At 34.0% G+C, this 25,049-nt stretch overlaps 1 protein-coding gene across 4 annotated transcripts in view; it reads left to right on the top strand.

Annotated features, from left to right (window-relative positions):
- LOC150100307 (uncharacterized) overlaps positions 1–25,049 on the top strand; it is a 495,437-nt gene that overhangs the window by 65,614 nt on the left and 404,774 nt on the right. For all 4 annotated transcript variants that reach the window (XM_090402566.1, XM_090402565.1, XM_090402567.1 and 1 more), the window contains exons 3-5: positions 6,663–6,809; positions 21,219–21,352; positions 24,822–24,931. In XM_090402566.1, coding sequence (XP_090258692.1) covers positions 6,663–6,809; positions 21,219–21,352; positions 24,822–24,931 — 391 coding nt within the window. The remainder of the gene's footprint in view (positions 1–6,662; positions 6,810–21,218; positions 21,353–24,821; positions 24,932–25,049) is intronic.

Here is a 25,049-nt window from a genome sequence, read left to right as displayed (position 1 = left end):
GGGAGGAACTTATTTTTTTTGATACTGTGATCGCTGTAGCCATTGGAGAGGAAAGTGCTGTGTATGTGGTTAAGCTCAGTAGTGAACAAAGATTGTGACTCTCTTGGTAAGAGTTTTAAAAATGCCATATTGTTGAGAGGGATGGTGGTGGGAGAGTTTGTGAATGTATCTGCCTGTGTGTGTGGGTTTTCTGTATACAGTGAAGGCAAGTGTATCATTAGGCAAGCGTGTGACTAAGGTGTCTAGGAAGGGTAAACAATTGTTCTTTTTCTTTTCCGTAGTAAACTGGAAGAAAACCACACCATGCTCCACCACAGCAAATTCAAGAAAGAGAGACTTTTCTTAGAAGCAGCAGCTTTCAGAAACCAACCAAATCTTAATAAATACGGTTGCATTAAGCTTTCGAAGATTTGGGAAACACTCATCACCAGAGATCCCACCTTACATTCCAGGCCACCTACTACAGCCCTTAGAGGGCGCTCCACCTAGATAGGACTTTAGTGTCACCCACGTGGTTGGGCTTAGTATTGCATGATATTTGTGTGCATGTTACATTAATTGTTTTTGTCATCCCCGTAGATGTCCTAGTGACTAGGATGAAATATAGGAAGTATTAAATTCTATTTTAATTCTTTTTGAGTGTTGTAAAAAATCCATTAAGCCTCCAACATGAGGCATAACATTGGAATGGAAGCTCCTCACTGTTTCCCAATGAGGAGGATCTGCTCTGAACTGTGAAGGACCAAGGAGTGACAGCAGGCAATTCCTCATATGTAGGAATGAGCACCTGGTTTCGACTAGGAATGTCACCTTTATCTTCACATTAGAACTACCAACATCTGTGAAAGCAGGTTATCTCAGCTGCCAAGTAAGACTATACCACAAACACTTTGTGTGACTTTAAACGTCAGAAATATGGTCATTTTCAAAATGCTTGCTGTGGCAATAAAGATCATGAGAATAAAGACTATAAGAGCAAGACACTGAAATGCCTTGTGAGGGAGACCACCCAGTGTATGTACTCCCGAGTATGCCAAAGGTTGAAGGATGAAAAGATCCCCAAAAAAAATAGCAATACATCATTTATCAGAAGGCAATGAGATAGTATACAGCAAAAGCAACAACAATATCTTGTTAACTGCTGAGACATGTTACATTTTTATATAGATTTTTATACCTATATAAAAATTTTTATACCTCTATATATATATATATATATATATATATATATATATATATAGTTGTTGCTTTTGTGGTATACTACCTCTCCGGTCGCAAGTAAAAGGAAAAATGTACATGGCAGATTGATTTTAAAGAATGCCGATGGTAGGGAGGTAACTGAATCAGTTGAGATAGTTGAGTTACTGAGTGAGCACTTTGCAAAAGTATATCATCCAGGTGGTGACATTGCAGAAACGAATAAACCAGTAGATTATACGGGAATTGTGGTTAATGAAGTGGAGGTGAGTAGTCTATTGCATAACCTCAATGTCAATACATCTGTGGGATTGGATGGTATACCAGCTCGTGTTGTACGAGAAGCAGCTAAAGAATTGTCAGTACCCTTGACCATTTTGTTTAATTTGAGTCTCGGGTCTGGGTTAGTCCCAAGTGGGTGGAAAGAGGGGAAAATAGTTCCACTGCATAAAGGTGGTTCCAGGACTGCTGTTGTGAATTACCGACCGATTAGCATATCAGGAATCATTATCAAGGTCTTAGAGAAAATAGTCAAGAGGAAAATACAAGATTGGATAGAAGAAAATGGGATACTGTATCGGGGACAGCATGGTTTTGTGAAGGGTAGGTCATGCCTCAGTAACTTGCTCACGTATTATAACACAGTGACGGCTGAACTGGATAAGGGTAATGGGTTTACGGTGATTCTACTGGACCTTGCTAAGGCCTTTGACAGGATACCACATGGAATTCTAATCAGTAAATTGCAGCATATGGGAATGGACATAAGGTTGGTGAGATGGATAGGAGGGTGGTTGACGGAGAGATATCAGAGAGTGATTTACTCAGGAGTAGAGTCCACAAGACGGCCTGTGACTAGTGGTGTGCCACAAGGATCTGTTCTTGGACCACTGCTGTTTAATTTGTTCATAAATGATATAGGAAATGATCTGAGAGGAACAGTTCATTTGTTTGCGGATGATGCGAAGTTGGGTAGGGCAATAGTGAATGCAGATGACGTCAAAATTTTGCAGGATGATTTGGATAGATTGGAGGTCTGGGCTAAGGAGAATGGATGTCAGTTTAATGTGGCAAAATGTAAGGTTATGCATTTTGGGGTGAAAAGATTGGCAGCAGTTTACTGCATTGGTGGAACCGTGCTCCAGGAAATTGATGAGGCACGAGATTTAGGAGTGTTGGTAGATAAGGAATTGAAATTTAGGGGACACATTGCAAAAGTGACCAAAACAGCTCATCAAATCACTTGGTTGGTGAAGAATACGTTGACAAGCAGAGACAAGCAGGTTATTGTTCCTCTGTATCGGGCCTTGATAAGACCCCATCTAGACTACTGTGCTCAGATTTGGTCACCTAGGTTTCTTCTTGATGGGGAGGAGGTGGAGAGGATCCAGAGGCGAGTGACCAAGATGATAGCAGGTCTGTGGAATGAACCGTATGAGAACAGGTTGAGGATTTGTGAGTTGCAAAAATTGGTTGATAGGCGGAGGAGGGGAGATATGATTGAGGCATTCAAATTACTGAAGGGTTTCTATAAAATTAATTCAGAAGATATTTTTGAGAACAGGGCTGGTTGTGGGAGGACTAGGGGACATCCATGGAAACTGGGCAAAAGTGTGGTTAGTAAAGGTGTTAGAGCTGGGTTCTTTACTTTTAGAGTAGTGAATGAGTGGAATGCGCTCCCTGAGTCTGTGGTGGATGCTGTGACAGTGAATGAGTTTAAGGCGAGGTATGATAGATACTGTATGAATGTCAAATAGTTGTGATGAATATGATTTGGGGCCTCCCTCGATGAGTCTAATGACTCCCTGGAGTTGCCCGTAATAATAGTAATAGTAATCTTTACTGCCACAGGAAGCATTTTGGAAATGACCATATTTCTGACATTTCAAGTCACACAAAGTGTTTCTGGTATAGTCTTACTTGGCAGCTGAAATAACCTGATTTCACTGATGTTGGTAATTCTAATGTGAAGATAAAGGTGACATTCCTAGTTGAGAGGTAGTTACAGGGTTGACACTGGGGAGTTCTTTCGCTTGGTTGAACAGTGGGAAGGAGTCATGACAAGGGGCCATCCTTGGAAGTTAAGACAGGAAACTGTGAGAAAGAGGGTGAGGAGTGGTTTCTTTGCATGGAGGGTGGTTGAACCATGGAATGCATTGCCTGATGGAGTGGTGAGAGCAAGAACGGTCAATGCATTTAAGGAGTGGTATGATAGACTGTGTCTCCTAGGAGGGATTGCCCAAACGCCTAGGCATTGTATAGAATGCCTAGGCATTTTTTTGGCAAAGTAGTATGAAATGTCTGTTTTTTTTTAATATTTTACATACTTTCCCTAGGTATTGTATAGAATGACAAATACTATTTCAGATATGTTTTCATTTTGAAGTTTTTAAATTTAGCTGCCATTGGAGGTTAGGGTAGGTTTTGAAGTTTTAAAATTTGCTGCCATGGGATGGTTAGGTTAGGGTAGGTGCTGGCAGTTGTTATGAGTGTGACAGACGATGGTTTTGACTGGTTAGAACTTATTAGGTAAGATTTTGAAGTTTTAAATTTTGCCACCATTCGAAGGTTAGGTTAGGTGCAGGCAGTTGTTGTGAATGTGACAGACGATGGGTTTACCGACTTGGAACTGCTGAAGGAATTTTAAACCAACTATATGCCAGATCACAATTCACTTTATGTCTCAAGGACTTACTGAGAGTTGGAGACGTTCCTTACCACGAAATAGCTCTCCAGTCATCCGCTTCCGCTCAGTCCACGAGTAGCGGCCAAGGGTTCGTGAGGTGTAATTGCAAGACCAAGTGCCAAAATTTGAAGTGCTTTTGAATGAAAAAGGCAGTTATGTGCAATTCAAAATGCCATTCCAAAACGTCTCCAATTCTCATTAAGTCACTTGAGACATAAAGTGAATTGTGATCTGGCATAAAGTTGGTTTAAAATTCCTTCAGCAGTTCCAAGTCGGTAAAACCCATCATGTGTCACATTCACAACAACTGCCTGCATCTAACCTAACCTACCCTAGCCTGACCTTACCTAACCTTCCCATGGCGGCAAAATTTAAAACTTCAAAACCTAACCTAATCAGTTCCAAGTCGGTAAAAACCATTGTCTGTCACACTCATAACAACCGCCAGCACCTAACCTAACCTCCCATGGCGACAAAATTTAAAACTTCAAAATGAAAATATATCCGAAATAGTATTTGTCATTCTATACAATACCTAGGGAAAGTATGTAAAATATTAAAAAAACAGACATTTCATACTTTGCCAAAAAAATGCCTAGGCATTGTATAGAATGCTTGCTTTTCACACTTTGCCGGTAACATATATAAAATTTGCGATCTTTAATTTTTGACGTAGATCTCTTTTCCCTTTCACATGTTTGGAAGATTTATAAATAACATCAGAAATATGGTAATACCTATGGACTAAGGTAGGAATGTGTTACTTGTATATGCCAATATTGAGCTCAGGAAAAGCATATTGATGGAATGATAAATATTTAGAATTAGTTTTGAATCTTTGGATATCTAGAATAAGTTTGGAACAAAATAGTAGAAATGGATTGTGCATGAATAAATATGGAAGTAAGTGGTTTGGAGAGAGTGTTATTGGTGGGGTGGGAAAGACTGCAGTGAGGTGATGTTGAGTGGTGTTATCATGACTCTCAATTGGGATTGGAGATTACAGTAATAAATTACAGTGGTGCTTGAAGTTAATTACCAGCAACAGAATTTCAGTCTCTACTGGTAACGAGGAACTTGTTTTGAAGGTATGGGGTGAGGTGGGAAGAACGGAGAGAAAATGAAATGATAGAAATTATTGCAAATTATAGCAGTAGTTGGGAATGTTTAGTATACAAAGAGAAATGAGTGAGAAATATCTAAACTAATTTACTGAGTACAAGGAAAGTAATCATGAAGGAAGAGGAAATAACACATGAGAGGAGGGGAATTGACAGCACATGACCATTGATGAGGTTGTTACTCTGCCTCTAATATATGAATGGAGGACTTTGCAGGAGGCTTTTGTCCAGCAGTGGATAGAAAATAACTGATGAAGAATCAGCTGTATGAAACTACTGAGCAAGTATATAATTTAATTAGTCATATACTAATTAAATTATGTATAACTTAGAACACCTGATGTAGCATAATGGCTGCTTCAAGTTTGTATTATAATTCAACTGTAGGAGATAGAAATTCAGTAGTTCCTGGGAATTGATTAATAATTGCTTGAAGAATAGTATCAAACAACTTCATTTTCCCAAGTTAGAATGATAAATTGAATGGAAGTGGAAGATATAAAATAGGTTTAATTGATTAAATTCAAAGAAATGAAATGTGAGCATTGTTGGATAGTAATTCAAGAAAATTAATTTTCTGGTCAGTTTAGGCAATGGGAGGAGGAAGAGAATAGCCTCATTCTTAATTATTTTAGTTTAAAGCTATTATTTAAAAGTTATTCAGATATTTTCTCTTTACAGAATAGATTATTTTCTCTGGAAAAAATAGTTCCTGATTGTGTTGGATAATGATTTCTATGTATAGGAGAGTATTAGATGGTGTATGATATATATGCTCATTGAAATAGAAGAACCTCAGTACTATATGTGGTGCATACACTAGGGAAAATCTGCAATTGCATGCCATGTGTTTTGAGTTATTTGTATAATATTTTGTTCAAGTGATAAAGTAGCATTTATTAAGTAAACTAGGAATATTGTTTCCTCTTCCTTCAGCTGTGACTGTGCAAAATTTTAGTCACTTATTTACTTATTTAGCATCTGGTTTGGCCATCTTTTCTTCATTAGCCTCTTAAAATTCAATCTATGGGTTCTTATTCAAAATGGCTTTAATGCTCTCTTCTCATTGTTTATGATGATGACCATAATTTCCTAAATATGTGATTCATACATTGCACTGACTTCATTCCAGGCATTGCAAATGATGTTAAAAATCTTCATGTTAAGCTGCCACAAAAATCCAGTTAATGTTATAGTGGAATTTTTTATGTTGTGTAATCACAAGCTAAAGTTTGATGTAAATAGTAGGCTTTAAAGCAGTACATAAGCAGTTGGTTGCTCTAGCAACTAGTACTGTGAATTAACTGGCTAGCTGACTAATTTCTGAAGCATGCTGTCCACGTTTCATGTAGTTTTACTCTTTACATATACAAATATGAAATGTATAATAGCTGATTTTAGCAATTTCAACTTCAAATCAGCACATATTGCATGGAAAAAAGACTCATTTAGGAAACAAGATAATTGCATAATTATTTGCTTTGTATTGCCTTCTGAATTGTAGTGATGAATTGCATTTAATGTTATATTAATTTTGTTTTTCTTGGAGTGTGATGTTTAAGTATCTTGTTTTGGTAGTCATATACTAATTACATCTTTGGTAAATTCTTTTAAATCCATTTGCTACTATTATAATGCATGTCTTTTTTTCTTTTTAGTTGAACACACAAAAAAATGAAATTGCCATACCTATATTGAATGTCAAAAGAAAAGACCTAAGGCTTCATACAGAAGTAACTTTTTTTCTTGAAGAAACTAGTTTGCCACTTGATCTTGTAACATGTAAAGATGAAATTGATCTCAAGGTAATCTTAATATGAGCATTATTCTAAAATTTGCACCCGAGTACCTGCTTCTAAATATAATCTCAATAGTGCCGCATGTTTCATTTTTTAAATATGATAAAAATTTTTTTTTTGTATTATTATATTGCTATTTCTCCATTTTTATGCTTTCTCTCTTTCTGTCTCTCTCTCCCCCCCCCCCTCCTCTTCTGTGTTAGATTTCAATGATTGGAAAAAAAAAATATTTTCCACATTCAAAAATAAAATTCACAGAAAACTTCCATCAATGGGTTTGTTTTGGTTGATAGCTTTTCAAAGTATGTGCAACAAATGTAATTCATTGAAACAAAGCTAAATATTACACAAAAGTAAATTCAAAAGGCTACTGAAAGGATTTGGTATGGTCATTACATTAAAAGACTCATCTTAATGATCCCCCCCCCCCAATAGCACTCTCATATGTGACCAGTTTTTCAATCTGTAGTACATTGCTACTATGGATTGGAAGTTCGTGAGATGTAGATTGTACTGTTTAGGAAATACATAAGAGGGGGAACTGCTCAAAGAGTTCCCTACTTATGTATTTCAAAACCATGAAGGGATGTTGAATAGTTGATGTAGTTTAGCAGGTTTAAAAGAGATCAGGAGAATGCTGATGCTAGTTTTGATGAACAGTAACAAGGAACAGAAACTGAGCATCTCAATGAAAGAGTGGAAGATTAAGTCAAAGTGAACTGGTGAAAGCAGTACCATCGACAGGTTGTAGCATAGAGGCAGCCTGCCTCATGCATGGCTTAATAAGGGTGCTCGTTCAGCCATATTGTGGTAGGTGGCGTCGCTATGCTAACAATTCCTGTTAGCGTAGCAAGTGCGGAAAGAAGTTTTCCAAGCTTAAACTTAAAAAATTATTTGCAAATAGCAATGATCCAAGAAAGATTGGTTGGTCTAGCAGCTATATCGATAGAGGCAGACATAGCTTATAATTTAAATTTAGAAGAGCTTATAAATAGTTTTATTGTGCGATATTCCCGTAGAGCAAACATTTAATTAATATTATGTAATTGTTTTGCATTAATGTATCTCTTGTAATAAAAACAAAATGGGAATTGGAGTTTTTCTTATATTTTTGTCTTATAATCCATCAGGGGCGATATTTAATTATTTGCCTCATGGCACGATATAATCTTGCAACGACCCTGGGTGAAAGATAGGTCAGTAATCATTTGTGCTGTTCTGTTACTAAGTTGCATATTTTCGGACAACTCTTAGAGGTTGTTGTTGGCATTAAGCTGAAGCAGCTGTGAGTAATATTTCATGACTGAATTGTATGTGTTCCTCTGGCTGGTTTGTCTGTTTTGTAGGATGAAAACCTGAGTTTTTGTGACTTCAAATCGTGCCACCTACTATGTAAGTGTATGCTGAAAAGTTGATAATCACCATGAAGGAATTGCTAAAGGAAGAGCTATAAGGCTTAATTTTGGCAATGTAAAATTACATGGGCAAAGTGGATACTAGATCCAACATTATTTCAAAGCTGAATGTTTGTAGAAAGTATGAAAGTTTCGTGAGTTATGTCGATCTAGTACTTATCCAATTCGTCAGCTAGCTCCAATTCTTTGCTATTCAGGATTCTTATGTTGATAGTTCTGCTTAACTTATGTTAAGCTCGCCTTTTAGACCCAAACAATATGTTCATCTTTAAGTTGGGAGATGACTGTACTCTGAAATTATTCATTATAACTAATAACTGGACTAATCACATGTTTACTTGACTTACTACCTTGCTTCAGCATATTGTTGAATAGGAAATTAAGAACCATAGAAATGATTTCTAACCAGGTAATAATCATTAAGAAAAATTTTTATTCACAATTCTGGAGTACACAAATACAGATTGTGAAATGAACTGAAATTTTAATTAACCTACTTACTTTGAAATAGTCTCACACTTAACTTAGTTTACCAAGGTATGTTTATTTTGTTAAATATACTTAATATTAATTACGAATACTTAAGTATTTTTTAATTGAAAGACATTGCTGCAAGAAGGAAGCAGCTACATTTTTTGGTTGAAAATTGAGTTATAGATTACACAGTATGACAAAAAAATAATGGAATAGATTTGTTGTGAGAACAAGACAGCTCCAATAAGCCAGTAAAGAGTTATAATGATTATAGTACTTATTCTCTACAACTTTGCAATTGATATTAGTGATTTCTTGTAAATATTTCATTGCAGTTTTCATAGAACTGTGTTTGATATTTTGTGAATTATTCCCATCTAGTAATAAATAGTTTCATAACAGCATTTTGTTACTTACTTTAATTATTTACCTTAGATCAGGCATGTCAAACTCATTTATCTCCAAGGGCCAAATTAAGAATCAAACATCAAGCTGCGGGCTGCAACAGAAAAAAAATCTTGAAATAAAAAGGAAACAGATTTTTTAATATTAACATTAGAGTATATAAGTACAAAATACAACTATGTTACAAAAATACATATAAAATATAAAGTTTACATATTTAAATAAAATTATACATATCGTTTTTTTGAAGAAACTCGACAACGTTTTTCATGAATGAAATCTTCAAAATTTGGTTGAATTTGTTGAGCTGTAGTTATTTTCAATATTGATTGCACATGCTAGGCTGTTAATCTTGATCAATTTAAAGTTGAAAATAGTTATTTGCATAAATATGTGCTACCGAACATAGATAAAATATGCCTAATTGAAAATAACACATCGGGGTATCGATCGACTGATAAATAATTATAGAACCTTGGAATTCCAACATCCATATATTTTTGTTTCAATACGGAATTCACACTGAATTTCGATTAATTCCAACTGTAAATTCTCATCAACAGTTTCAACATCAATCGATAGAGAATCGATTTTAGTGAAATATTTCATATTTCAATAAAATATGCCTAATTGCACATAACACATTAGTCGTATTATTAGGCGTATAAAAAATATGCCTAATAATACGACTGATAAATAATTATAGAACCTTGGAATTCCAACATTCATATATTTTTATTTCAATGTGGAATTCACACTGAATTTCGATTAATTCCAACTAAATTGTCATCAACAGTTTCAACATCAATCGATAGAGAAGTAAATAGGTGAAACTGATTTTCATATTTCAATAAAATACGCCTAATTGCACATAACACATTAGTCGTATTATTAGGCATATAAAAAATACGCCTAATAATACGACTGATAAATAATTATAGAATCTTGGAATTCCAACATCCATATGTTTTTATTTCAATGCAGAATTCACACTGAATTTCGATTAATTCCAACTGTAAATTGTCATCAACAGTTTCAATGTCAATCGATAGAGGAGAAGTAAATAGGTGAAACTGATTTTCATTTTTATAAACGAAAGAATAATACTTATTAAATTAGCCGCAAAGCCTTTTAACATCATAATTATTCAGGTTTATGCCCCTATGATGAATCACAATGATGAAGAAATAGAAGATTTTTATAATAACTTACAAAAATCTATAGAATATGTAAAATCAAATGAGATACTCATAGTGATGGGTGACTTGAATGCAAAGGTTGGAGAAGGGGAAGAAAATCCAGTTGTTGGAAAATTTGGACTAGGTGACAGAAATGAAAGAGGTGAGAGTTTGATACAATTCTGCATTCAAAACAACTTGTGCATAATGAATACTTCCTTTCAACATCCAAAGTGCAGACTGTATACTTGGACAAACCCAGATAACTCTATAAGAAACCAAATAGATTTCATAATGATAAATAATAGATACAAAAATAATATAACCAACATAAAAACATACCCAGGTGCTGATATAGGTTCAGACCATAACCCTGTTGTGTCCACTTTAAAAATTAAACTAAAAAACATTTCTAAAAACAATCATACTGAAAGACTTGACTTCACAACTCTGAGTATACCTGACAACATAATGGTGTTTAACTCAGAAATTAGATCATGTAGGATATAAAACAAAAGACAATGTACTTTGTAACACAGAGGAAATTGAAAACAGGTGGTCAAATTTTAGAAGTACAATATATGATAGTAACGAGGTTATTCCAAAAATTAAATACAATAAGAAAAAAACCCTGGATGACTGATTCAATACTAAACCTTATGAATGAAAGACGAAAAAAGAAAAGTACACAACAGTATAGAATACTCAGTAAAATTATAAAAAATGAATGCAGGAAGGCTAAAGACAAGTGGCTAAATGAAAAATGTAAAGAAATAGAGGAATATTACAAGAAACACAATACTAAAGAAATGCATAAATCAATCCAAACCCTGACAAATAAAAAGAAAAATTTCAACCATAATCCTTGTATAGAAGATCAAAATGGAAAAATGCTACTAGAGACACACGATATCATAAAAAGATGGAAAGACTATGGAAAAGAACTGTTTGACTCTGATTGCACAGACGTACCAGATATACAAAATATAGAGGGTGAACCAATTACATATGAAGAAATAGAATACGCTCTAAGCCAAATGAAAACAGGTAAAACGCCAGGCCCTAATTGGATCCCTATTGAATTGTTAAAGAAAATAAATGAAAACACACTTAATGACCTAAAAGTTTTTAATGACATCTATGATTCAGGATACATCCCTAATGATCTAAGGAAATCCATCTTTGTCACTATTCCTAAAATTCCAAGAACTTTTGAATGTACAGAATATAGACTAATAAGTTTAACAAGCCATGTTACAAAATTACTACTAAGAATAATCCTAGAAAGAATAAAAGCCACTTTGTCAGTAGAAATAGAAGACACTCAATCAGGTTTTCAAAAAGACAAAGGTACAAGAGAAGGAATCTTCAACATTATGTGAAAGAAGCCTTGACAACCAGAAAAGCATATATCTTTGTTTTATTGATTACACCAAAGCATTTGATTCAATAGATCACAAGAAATTAATACATATCCTACAAAATAATGGGTTAAAAGGAAAAGAACATACGTATAATTACAAATATATACTGGAATCAAATGGCCTCAATAAGATATAAAAAATACATATTCTGGCAACTTTGAAATCAAAAAAGGAGTAAGGCAAGGATGTGTTTTATCACCCTTACTGTACAATATATATAGTGAGCAAGTTTTTAAAAATATTTCAGAACTGAAGGGTGTAAAAGTCGGAGGTAGGAACTTCAACAACTTCAGGTATGCAGATGACACAGTTCTTATAGCTGAATCTGAAGATATCTGCAAAACTTAATCACAGAAATTTACAACAGAAGCTTAGACATGGGGCTAATTATTAACCTAAAGAAAACAAAGTACATGATTATATCAAAAGAACCAATAAATAAGAAACTGAACATAACTGTTAACAAAAAGAAAATTGAACAGGTTCAGTCTTTTATATATTTGGGACAAATGTTTACAGACAGAGGAAATTCCCTTAAAGAAATAAAAAGAAGAATAGAGATAGCAAGAAAAGCCTTTACTGATATGAAAACTGTTCTAACATCCAGAGACATTAATATAGACACAAGAAAAAGATTAATAAAATACTATATCTGGTCAAGCCTTCTCTACAACAGTGAAACTTGGACTCTAAATAAAGAAGCAGAGAAAAAATTAGAAGCTTTCGAAATGTGGACCATCAGAAGAATGTTGAAAATACTATTTTCATTTTAAAGAAAATACTTTCTTTAAAACGAAGATGTTTTAAAGAAAGCAAAAATGAAAAGAACATTAATGAAAATAATTAAAGAGCAAAAACTTAAATATTTTGGCCATCTAACCAGACAAGAAGGCATTCAAAAATTAATATTAGAAGGGAAATTGGATGGAAAAAGAGGGAGAGGTAGACCCAGGAGAATGTGGTTCGAAGACATTAAGGACTGGACTGGTTTGAATTACCAAAAAATGTTCCAGAGCAGCAAAAGAAAGAAAAAGGTTCCGTGACATGGTTGCCAACTTCCTTCTAGGAGATGACACTTGAAGATTTTCATTTTCAATAAAATACGCCTCATTGCACATAACACATTGGGGTATCGATCGACTGATAAATAATTATAGAACTTTGGAATTCCAACATCCATATATTTTTGTTTCAATACAGAATCACACTGAATTTCGATCAATTCCAACTGTAAATTCACAGTCAGTTTCAGCATCAATCGATAGAGGAGAAGTAAATAGGTGAAACTGATTTTTATATTTTTCTAAAAATCTAAAAATCTTCTTTCGAATTCATTTTCTAATAACTTAATTTGAATGGCATATTCTGAAAATTTCAATTTTGGTGATTTTTGTAATAATGATTGACAACATTCAAAATGGGATAAATATTCATTTTGAATTTGTTTTTGTCAAATTATAATTTCTGTTTGAAAATGTTAATATTGTCAAATAACATGGTAACTACTTGATGTTTGCCATGTAGCTTAAGATTAAGTTGATTAAGGTGACTTGTAATAACTGAAAAAGCCAGGTCTTTTATCCATTGATCATTTTTTAATATTTCATATTCATAATTTTTCGATTCTAAAAAATGGTAATTTTGTCCAGCAATTCAAAGAATCGCTTTAAAACTTTTAAAACTACTTGATGTTTGCCATGTAGCTTAAGATTAAGTTGATTAAGGTGACTTGTAATAACTGAAAAAGCCAGGTCTTTTATCCATTGATCATTTTTTAATATTTCATATTCATAATTTTTCGATTCTAAAAAATGGTAATTTTGTCCAGCAATTCAAAGAATCGCTTTAAAACTTTATGACTGGAAAGCCATCTAATTTCTATATAATAAGGTAGATCACTATATTCACTTTCTATATCTTCTAGAAAGTTATTTTATTTGCAATAATTAAGCCCACGTGTATGAATATAATTTTCAATTTTACTGACATTTTTTAGGACATGTCCAATATATTAAAACTTTGGAGCATAGTGTTTGCTGATGAATAATGCAGTGAAAATGTTGAAGATTATTATTACCTTATTCTTTGCATTTTTCTTTTAAATTTGTAACAACTCCTTTAACAACACCAGTCATGGCAGGAACACCATCAGTTGCAAGACAAACTAGCTTTTTTAACAGTAAATTGTATTCATTCAAATTCAAATAATCTTTTGTTGCCTGAACTTCCATAAGGGCATCAAAAATATCAACTCCCGTGGTTGTATCGTGCATAGGAATAATTTCTAGAAGTTCTTCACTTACTTTTAAGTTCATATTACATCCATCAACAAAAACAACCAGCTGAGTGATATCCCGTACATCTGTACTTTTGTCATTTGCAAGGGAATAAGTCTGAAATGTTGGAATTATTGATTTCAGTTGATTCCTTAAGTTCCCGGCTATATCATCAATTCTGTTAGCAATGGTATTTCAAGATAAGCTTATATTTTTAAATTTCTTTAATTGATCAGGACACAACACCTCAACTGCTTTAATAATACATTCACGAATAAATTCCCCTTCAGTGAATGGTTTCGACTTGCTTGCAATTAGTGATAACAAATAACTGGTTTTTACTGTAGCTTTATTATCTTCAATAGATTTGGTAAATACACTTTGTTGATTTTGAAGTGTCAACTTTAATTCTGACAATTTATCTTCACGAAATTTCGCATCATATTTGTCATAGTTTTCTTTATGATTTGTATCATAATGCCTTTTAATATTATATTCTTTGCAAACTGAAATAGTTTCTATATATCAGGCATAAAAAAAATTTTTTTCTCGAATACAAAAATATTGTAACTCCCATTTTTCTTGAAAATGACAATGTTCTTCTTCAATTAATCATTTTTTACTCATACTGGTTGAAGGTTTCGACATTATTTTTATAAATTCTTTATTAATTATAAAGAAAATACTACACTTTCTTACGACTTGAAAATTGCTAAAGGCTAGCTTCTGATTGCTGTGGTCGGTGGGTGTAACTGTGTACATAGACTTGCTCGTTAAAATTTGATAAAATTCAATATTTATGCAGTGGTGTAACAAGATCTTTTTTTGAAATGACAAATAGAACATTATTTCCTTTAGAAATTGCAGAGTAGTTTGGTGTATAAAATAATCTTGAGCAGAAATGTTTATTTTTTAAATATGTTTATTTAAATCGGTGTTGTCAAAAGTTAAATAACCATATTGGTTACGAAGTTTGCTGGGCCACATGTTACTTGTTGGCAGGCCTCATGCGGCCTGCGCACCGCATATTTGACATGCCTGTCTTAGATTAAGGTATTTTTATATAATTTAGTGCAGAAACATGGCAGTTTCAAACTTTGGAAATTCATCCATCTCTGAGGAAAAAATGTGTATTCATATGTATATTATATGATGGGAAAACATTACAAGTAAGAAAATAATCTTTTGGAATAATTTTTACTAAATTTCCCCAAAATTGGTAAAATTGGAACAGGCTGCTTCTTGCTTCAAAGTCTTCAATTAAAATTAAGTGTGTGTGTTTTAATTGAATATATATGTGAATGTATTTTTTTTATTTTTTTTTTTTATATATATATTTGTAAATATATTTATATAAAGGGTGATCAAAATTGAAGTATCCCTGTTTTTAAGGCCTTGTGGAGTGTCATGCAGTGATCCAAATGTTGCAAAACTTTGCTGGAATACATTGTGGATCATGTGGAAGCAATATCTCCAAGAAAAAAATAATTCTAAAATTCCCCACCAGGGATGTTGAAAACACCACATGCATGAAATTTGCATTTCATGCAACTTGACAGGTGCCAGGAGGGTTCAAAATGATGGACATGGGATTTTCCCCTTCATTCTGGTTGTTAATACTGTCTGCAGTGATGTCCCTAACCTTTTTCCGCAAAACTATTTAAAAGTTGCATTGCTGTTACTGCACTCTGCAAATTTTGTTGCCTGAACAAATGTTGATGAGGTCAGCTTTCTCCATGTGCTCTGCAATGAATGATTGTTTTGAGGAAACAGGATCATCGGACATTAGACGGCAGAGGTTGTAAACCAATCAGTTCACAAGCGAATGAAGTTGCTTCTGCCATTGTGGAGCAGGCAATGAATAACAGCATTTGTTCTTGCAGTGCACATGCTGTAACAAGACACATGGATGTGCTTTACACAACTGTCTGGAAAATTCTACAGAAGATTCTGCATTTCTACCCATTCAGAATATCCCTGACACAGGAGTTGCACCCGCAGGACTTTCAAAGTCAACTGACGTTCACTTTCACATTCCCTGCTTGAGTAGAGTTCGACATTGCATGGCTGTGGATGATTTTGTGGGGAGATGAGGCTCACTTTCACCTGAACGGAGCTGTGAATACTCTCAGTTGCCCGGATGTGGGCTGTGCACAAATCCTTATGCAAATCAACAAATTCCTTTTCATTCACTCAAAGTTACTGTCTGGTGCAGGTTTACAGCTGCATTTATTATTGGACCATTCTTCTTTGAGGACATTTGCCATTCAGTTCTTGTGACCTGCTCGGTTACCACTGAGAGGCATCGTGATATGATAAACAATCTGTTGTGCCACAGCTACAGCAGTGCCTGAATTCAGTCATTTTTCATGCAGGATGGGGGGCCCCCCCCTCACATATCAGTCAATTCATACAGGAGGTTCTTCGAGAACATTTTACAGAAGCCAGAGTGATCAGTCATTCAGTTTCCCACTGCATGGTCATCTTGTTCACCTTTTCTAACCCACTGTGACTTCTGTCTCTGGGGATTTCTCAAAGACAAGTTTTATCAGGATCATCCTGATAACTTGCTATCACCGGAAGAGATGGCATAACACTTTATCAGTCCCGACCAGTTGTGTTCTGCTGTTGAACACACTGTGCAAAGGATGCAGTTTGTGACATACCAGGAAGGGTAACATGTTGAGCAGTACATCCCGTGAATGCATAATAGAAGTGAATAAAAATGTGATATTGTTGTGTCCCAATTTACGATTATTAGGCTTTCAACTATCCTTACATGTGAAACTCTACTTGTCTTTGTCCAAATCTTATTTATATATGAGATATCATCCAAATACAAATATTCAAGCTTCTTCTCCCCTTAATGTCCCTAAATATTTATTTTATACTGCACCTTTCAGGACATTTAGTTTAAGATATAAAATTCAAAAACAAGGAGCAATTACCAAAATATGTCTGAGTGTGAAAGTAATATGCAGTCGTGACCTTTATCTCGTAACTTTACAAATCCCCCCCCCCCGCGCGTGATTAGGTTCGTATGTTGTTACAAGTGGTGCATTGAGCGCGGCAATCTCAGACAACTGTATTTTCAATGAACAAAAGTTTATTGAACTCTTAAACATGGTACAATTCATCCTTTATCAAATAAAATTCAATTCAATACTAAGAATACATAATACAAATTTTTACTAGCTAAACACAAGTATTAGGTTAAGACCCTACATGAGAATTGTGATCTTATTGCCATTACAGATTCTATACACACAAACATGTATAATCCTAGAACTAGTTGATCCTTTGTCTAACCCCTTACTGGTTTGATCATGCTATAATTCTGTATTTTCTAGGACATATATAATCAGTTACTGTAATTTTCTCACTAAGACGATATGGATGAAAATTATCCTTTCGCTGAGCTAATACACACTTTTGACCTTTAAAACTCTCTTAATTAAAATACAATGTACATGCATAAATCTCTAGGCACATGAATACATATTAATTAATAGTAACAAGCTCGTTTTTATTCTAGATTGACATGTACTAAAGTCCTAGTATAATTCTCATTAATCCTTTCTACTGTTTAGTAATTGAACAATGACTACAGTTACATATGATTTGAATTGACATGAGATTTTACAGTACCTTTTGACTTGGGTCTTCTATGCTGGACTCTACCTTTTTCCGATATTTTACCTTCCTAGGATGAACTCTTCTATAACTTATCACTCCTAAGTTCTTTTGGCACTAAGGTGGGCTTTCACAATCTTTACCTTACATTCTACAATCATCTACATACATAGATGATCCTATGTATGTAGAATTACATTCTACATACATAGGATCATCTATTCTATGGCTGTGAAATTCACCACGTGGGCACTGACTTCTTTATAGAATTTTCTTTCTCTCGTTCCGATCACTGGACGATGAAACACACTGCCATTATCTTCTCTCTTTTTAACTAAACGGCGTCCCTCATTTCTTACAATAGAAACACGGAATCGAAATCCCACACACTTTGTTTCCTTATGGTGTCAGACGGAGAAAACTCCTAACCCGTCACTCAGGAAAACCGCGCGAGACCTATATGAAGACTCGTGAAGAAAACCCTCGAAAAAAAAGCCTTGTGTGTGTGGGGGGCTTCCTAAACCTTTTATACGATGACCCCTACCAGCACCTTCTTCAGTTTCTTTTCTTCTCTCCTTTCTGGAGTAGATTTCACTGACCAATTAGAGTGGCGTTTTTCTGCCAAAACATCATGCGGTTCGTGTGCTCAATTTGGGAATTATGACCTTGAGCTTTTTTTTTTTGTTTAAGCTAACCTCTATGTCATCTATACTAAATTAATCCTCTTTCCACAATTTTCTAAGAATTAACTTGAATCTTTAATCTCTTATTTCAAGCGTAAAAACTAGCCTCTCACATACAAAATCCTATGACTAATCTTCTTTGCTTTACTTAACCTTATTTTATCATATCACAACTGTAATAAAATTCCCTTTTTTTTTTTCCTTAGTTCAACAAACAATTTCAGCTATATTTTTTACTTGGATGCAAGCATGTTTTTCTTTCCTTTTTATTTTTTTTTTGTATTCGTTACTTTCAAAGGCTCTTAACGATATCTGCTTAGGAACAAGCTTGCTTACTTAGTTATCTATACAGGGTTTTTATTTCTTCTCTTGTTACACCATGATAACTGAAGTTTTCACACTCTTTAAGTTATCAGGGTGTAACATTATTTATTCTTATGGTGCTTTTCTCCTTCTTACACACACACACACACACACAGAAAAATTACTACATCTACATTTGATACATCATACAGTGCTCCTTGGTGGTGGATTTTGGAACTACTTTTTTTTTTTCCTCGGACATTTCTCCCACATGACAACAATGTATTCCTGCGAAGTTTTGCAGTATTTGGATCACTGGGTGGCTCTCCAAAAGGCCTTAAACAGGAATGCTTCAATTTTGATTACCCTGTTTGTGATGTGTGTGCACATATGTATATATTTTTTTAATATATATTTTCCTGTCAACAGTTTTTTCCAAGCCTTTCTTACTATTCAGCCCATTGGTAGTCCCAGGACCACATGTTAATGCACATCTGATTGTTTTTATTGAATCAAATGGGAGGATACTACTTCAATTCTGCATTAATGGAAAAGGGCACAGGCTCATCTGACATGATTATTCATTATTATTAATATTATCTGAGACCTTCAGGGACGCAAGGACTCATTGAAGGAGTCTATACATCACCCAAACCAGCTGTCATGACTTCCCTTAAACTCACACTAAACAGGCACTCACCACTTCAACAGGCAAACATTCCACTCGCTCACTGTTCTATGAAAGAAAAATCTATCTCTCATTCTTAACTGTGAACAAACTTAACTTCCAGCGATGTTCCCGTGATCTCTCCCCACCTTCGTATAATGAAAAATTTCATCAGATGATATCCTGTAGCACCCATTTGGAAGTGTAGAGATAATGTTCGTACCACATCATCTTCTTTTTATAGATTTCTTTCTTAATGTGGTTGCACATGTGTTTCACTTCCACCCTATTCTTTGAACTCTACAGATATATTCAGATATTGTCTCATTTATGCACTTGTTCAAAGATTCCCATGCATTGCTGATATTGCAATGGTTCCATTCAGGAATTGATACCATGGGACCAGAGATAGTATTCTCCTGAGTTAGTCATAATTTCCAGATTTTTAGTTCATGTAACCTGTCCTAATTGGAACATCCGTATAGTTGGCTACTTCTCAGGCCAGTATGGCATTATCACTAACTGGTGGTAAAATAATCATATTCTTAATTGAGACTTCCTTCTGACATTATGATCAAATCTAACACTGTGACCTTGAGTTCTTTCTTTCACATGCTGCTTGAGAAAGTTAACTTGCAACTCGATTCTTCATTCTTATGAGATTTCTCTTCTATCTAACGAAATATATTTAGATAATCTCATTCACTCATAACGATCGCTTGTTTAGTACCCATGAGGCTAATTTGGCAGTGTTTTAACATCTCCTGCATCTGAACCCCCAGGTCTGTAACAACACCCACCATATATTTCATCCTTTTAGCCTCAAACTCTGCTGCATGAGGCATTACTACCATTGTTTAATGTTTCTACCCTAACTGGATTCACGTTGTCTGATATCATTAGTAGTACTCCCCCCTCCTCTCCTGTCTTCTGTTATTCCTAAAACTGCTATCTTCTTTACTTTTAATTCCACTTACAACATCTGATTCTGATAGCCAGGTTTCATTAATGTCAACACTCTTAGGTCATAGTGTATTCAATAAAGCAGTGACCTCAGTCCTTTTGTTCTTGATGCTCCTGGCATTTGTGTATAGACATAACAAATTACCACCTGGCTTTTTTTTATATTTAGATCTGAAGTTTGCTTGGTTCATTTGGACAACTTTCTCTTTTGCCCATATGCACTCAGAAGGTCTGAACCCAAAGTGTAAATTTTCACCCCTTTGCCAGTTGCATAGCCATGCTCAGTGCCATTCATATCATCATGTTTGCATACTATAGCCACACTTACACATTTTTACTATTGCTCCCATGATGTTTTATGTTGTCTTGTTGTATGAAGTTTTGCTTTTAGTTGTTTTTAGTTCTGTTTGTCTATTGTCCAAGTGTAGCAATCTACTAAAAGGATCACTTTGCAGAAGTGAGATTGGAGAGAGATGGTGTACTGCCACCACCATTTCTTTCTAACCAAGAAATCATGGGTTCAAATCCTACTGCATCGATGTTAGTGAATGTCTTGTAGGTGGTAGATGTTTTTCTCATTACCTAGTGTTGGGCCATTACCACCACATGTATTGATACCTTCAGATGGATTTAAAGAACTCCCTAAAGTGGAATTCTTCTATTTTCTAATCTAATCCTTAGCCTTCTTCTAATCTCTAATCCTTAAACATGCTATAAGTTTTCCACCTTCCATAGGTGAGATTATCATGTATGATAATAAAATCTTAAACCATGTATAAAATATCATGCATTGTAAAGAAAAAAAAATTTAATAAAATGAAATCTTAAATAGCAGTTTTGGTAGCTTTTAAATTTTTTATGATGCCTCATTATGTTTGAAATGTTATCTTTGTATATCATTACAAAGATAATACTATTTAGCAGGGTATTTAACTTCTTCATGAAACTTCATTTCTCTTAATTTGAATATAGTTGGTATTTAAATTATTCATAGGTGCTTCACTTGAAAGGGAGGTTGGCACTCACATTAGTTGATCACAATGTTTTAGCTGCTGAAGATGCAGTGTTAGATTCATCTGTTATAGAAGTTATTGATCATCACAAAGAAAGCTGTGATAGAAAAAACAGGTAATTAATAGTTTTTCATTTTATTTCTGCTTTTACATATACACTTATTACATATTGTAGTAGTCCATGGTGAAAAATTTTGATCTGAAATTTTTAATCTGGATCTGAAACTGGAGACTAACCAAAAGGAATTTAAATAAACTGCACATTTACATAAATAGATGCCTAAAGAAAATAATGGTAATATAATGGCCAAAAAAAATTCGAACACTATGGGAATACAAATCAATTCCATTCCATTTCATTTTTTGTTATTTCTGTTTTGATGTCAGATGGATTTGTTTTGTCCCAAACAAATGTGTTTGCTACACCTAATTGGAAACCAAGATAACGATACAGCAAAGACAGCTATGGAATGGAACCCACAAGGAAGCAGAAGTGGGGAGGGTGCTCCAAGATAACTTGGAGGAAAGAAATCGAAGCAGAGATGAGACAGATGGGAAAATCCTGGAATGAGATTAAGAGAGAAACAAAGAATAGTCTGATGGAGAGCAATAATTGAGTGAAGATAATAAGTAAGTAGTGAATATATTTTCAACGCAATCAGTTGTTAGGAATGCCTTCTGCCAGACAGATTCAAAACCACAGTCTGGGCAATGTGGAGCAATATACTCACTACTCCAGACATTCTTAATGCTTGAAGAAAATTTTTTAAAAATCCTTATTTTGCCTGATAGTGTAAACTTACAAGTTTGTACTAGAATTTACTAGATAAGTTTGTGGATGCTGCACATAAAAATGTGTATGTATCATAATATCATCAAATTCCTGATATGTATCCTCAAGGGTATACATGATATTATGATGATACTACATGAAAAGTTTTTTTTTTTATCATTACTAACTTCATATCAGTGGTTTTCTTCCAAATTCATCTACTAATCTTTTGTTACCTTTTTTGTTAACCTTTCCTCTCTCATCCTATTTAAGTGACCATACTCCTGAATGCTATCAGTGTGAAGTTCTTTCCTGATATTCTCATTTATAATGATTCTGACATTTGATGACATCTGTTCACTCTCCTAATTTTTCTCAGAACTCTCTTAGCTGTAGTCTCCAATATTTGATCAAGAGTTTTATTTCTGATCCAGCTCTCAGATCCATGAGTTAAAATTGGTTTTGAGCACTGTCTTGTATATAGCTAGTTTAATGTTTTGACTAATTTTTCTCTTATTCCATATAAATTTATTCAGTTGACTTCCTACCTTTTACCATCTTTGACAATTATTGAAAGTTTATTTTTCACTTGGTTAGACTATAATAAATTTAGTTTAATCCTTTATCCAAGTGTGAGCAAACAAAGTTTGCACCTGAAAATATCTTCAGGACTGGGGTAAGGTAGTACAACACCGGGCAACTCGTAGCAAAGGTGGACCAAGCTAACATCACTCCTATCTCACCATCTTCCATAATGCACAACACGTCTCCTTGCGGTTATGTATAATGTTATGCATTAAGGGAAGGGCCGCTACCCAGACTAGTTTCCACCTTTATTGAGATATCTTCAGTGTAACAACACTGAAGATACCTTACCCCAGTCCTGAAGATATTTTCAGGTGCAAACTTTGTTTGCTCACACTTGGATAAAGGATTAAACTAAATTTATTATTTGACAATAATGTTCGTTTATTATTGCATTTAATTTGCCATGTGCCTTCTTATTCTGATAGTTTGTCTTTTTATTGTTAATTTTCACACCACATTTATTACAGCAGTTATTCAATTTAGTTAGGGAATAATCCAACACACTTGTTGGATTATTCCCTAATAATCCAACTTTATTATTTTAATAAAGTTGGATTATTAGGGAATTTACCGACGACATAAGTTAAGTTTAAGGGAGATATAGGTAGAGATATATGTAAGTTCAGTTCACTTCAAACCTTGATATTCCAGGTCTACCTACTCACTGATGAGACCTCAAAAAGGGTTGAAACTGGTCTGGGTAGTGACCTCTTCTCATAATGTAAAACAGTAATACATCTCCTAGGAGCTGCGTTTTACATTATGAGAGAATATTAAGGACAGTAATGGAGCTTGCTCCGAGTTGCCCTGGTGTTGTACTACCCGAGTGATTACTTACACTTGGGCTCGCTGATAGTTTTTTCGGCATGAAACTAGGAGTTCGATGGATTTCGATCTGAGTTTCGTACCCAGCTGTAGAATAATACGGGATTTACCATCTCCCTTAAACTTAGACTTGTACTTTATTTATTCTACAGTATAACACCCATTGCATAAAACTAAAGAGCTGAGTTCAAATATCTTCACTTCAAATGTGGTTACTTCACTATCTTCAGTTTTGATTTCAGGCCTAATGCCACTTTCCTCTATGATATAATCCATATAGATGATGAATAAAATTGTAGATTATATACACTCTTATCTGACACCTAATTTTACATTAAACCATATTACTCTACCTCCTTCATAACTGCTGATTTACAGCTTAAATATAGATTGTGTTGCTCAATATAATGGTCCATTTACACTGTTATATTGCATTGATTTGAATATAATGCTATTATGTTTGTCATTAATTCCTGTTTTTTAGGGTTAGATAACTATTGGCCTTTCATGTAATATGATTTACTGTTTCATCTGTGATTTATTTGTTTATTGTTGGAAGGGAAGAATGAAAAGGCAATTTCAGAAACAAATTTTCTGACATCAAAATTTCCTACTTCACTAATTATAGTACTACTGTTTATTATATAGCAGAAAAACGAAATTTCTTTCTATACTAAGAGTAGAACAGCAACTATGTTTCCATATAAAGAATGCTAAACTGGCTCTATCATTCTCAACCAGTATGCCCCTTTTGTTCCAGTAGTATTCAGGAGTTTTATCATTATGACAATTATTTTGATCCTATTAGTCAAAGAAGAATGAAGCCATGAAATGATCAAGTAAATAAACTTAAGCAGGTTATAATTTAGTGATTAAAAATTTTTATATTTATAAAAAATATTGGCTGTTAAATATAAGAACTTCAAGCTAAAATTTGCTTTTAACTGGTAAATTAGGAAATATTGAAAAGTTCTTGAGACTTTATAATGGCAATATAATTTTGTTCATATATAGCAAATTAAAAATCTTTTAAAGAAATATATCTGTGAATTTAGAAAAAAAGAATCTTTCCAATAATTCACATGTGGTTACTGTTTGGATTATTTACTTGCAGCCGTTGCTTTAACATGAAAAATTAGTATTAGAGAAGTAAAAAGATTGACTTTAACTTAAACATTTGACAATGTAAACTGCTAATTGGTACTGTAGAGAAAATGATTGAAAGTTACAGTGGGAATTTTTCTTGTTTGTTTGTTCATTTATTTATCAGTATTTTTATATTTCAGATATGTGCTTTACCTAAAATGTTTCAAAGACTAAGAAATGCATTGTGAATTGAAATAGGTTGCTCTGTATTGTAAAAGCAGTTTTCCATATCAAGTAATGTGTTTAATTTTAGGGCTGTTACTACTATTGAGATGGTGGGGTCTTGTAGCACATTGGTAGCAGAAAAGATATTTAGTTCAGATTCCTCATTAATGGATCCACAGATGGCAATGTTGCTGTATGGTAAGGCAATATAAATTTTATTTTGATATTTAGTTTTAAAAATGAAAGAATTGTGTGTGTGTGTGTGTGTGTGTGTGTGTGTACTTATGTACACACACACATTTTTTCCTTTTTTTTT

This window comes from Typopeltis vanoorti, chromosome 13 (genome assembly GCF_054136105.1).
Source record: "Typopeltis vanoorti isolate ZY-2024b chromosome 13, IOZ_Tvanoo_1.0, whole genome shotgun sequence".
NCBI lineage: Eukaryota > Metazoa > Arthropoda > Arachnida > Uropygi > Thelyphonidae > Typopeltis > Typopeltis vanoorti.
Note: the sequence above shows the minus strand (reverse complement) of the source record. Positions and strands in the feature narration are given on the sequence as shown.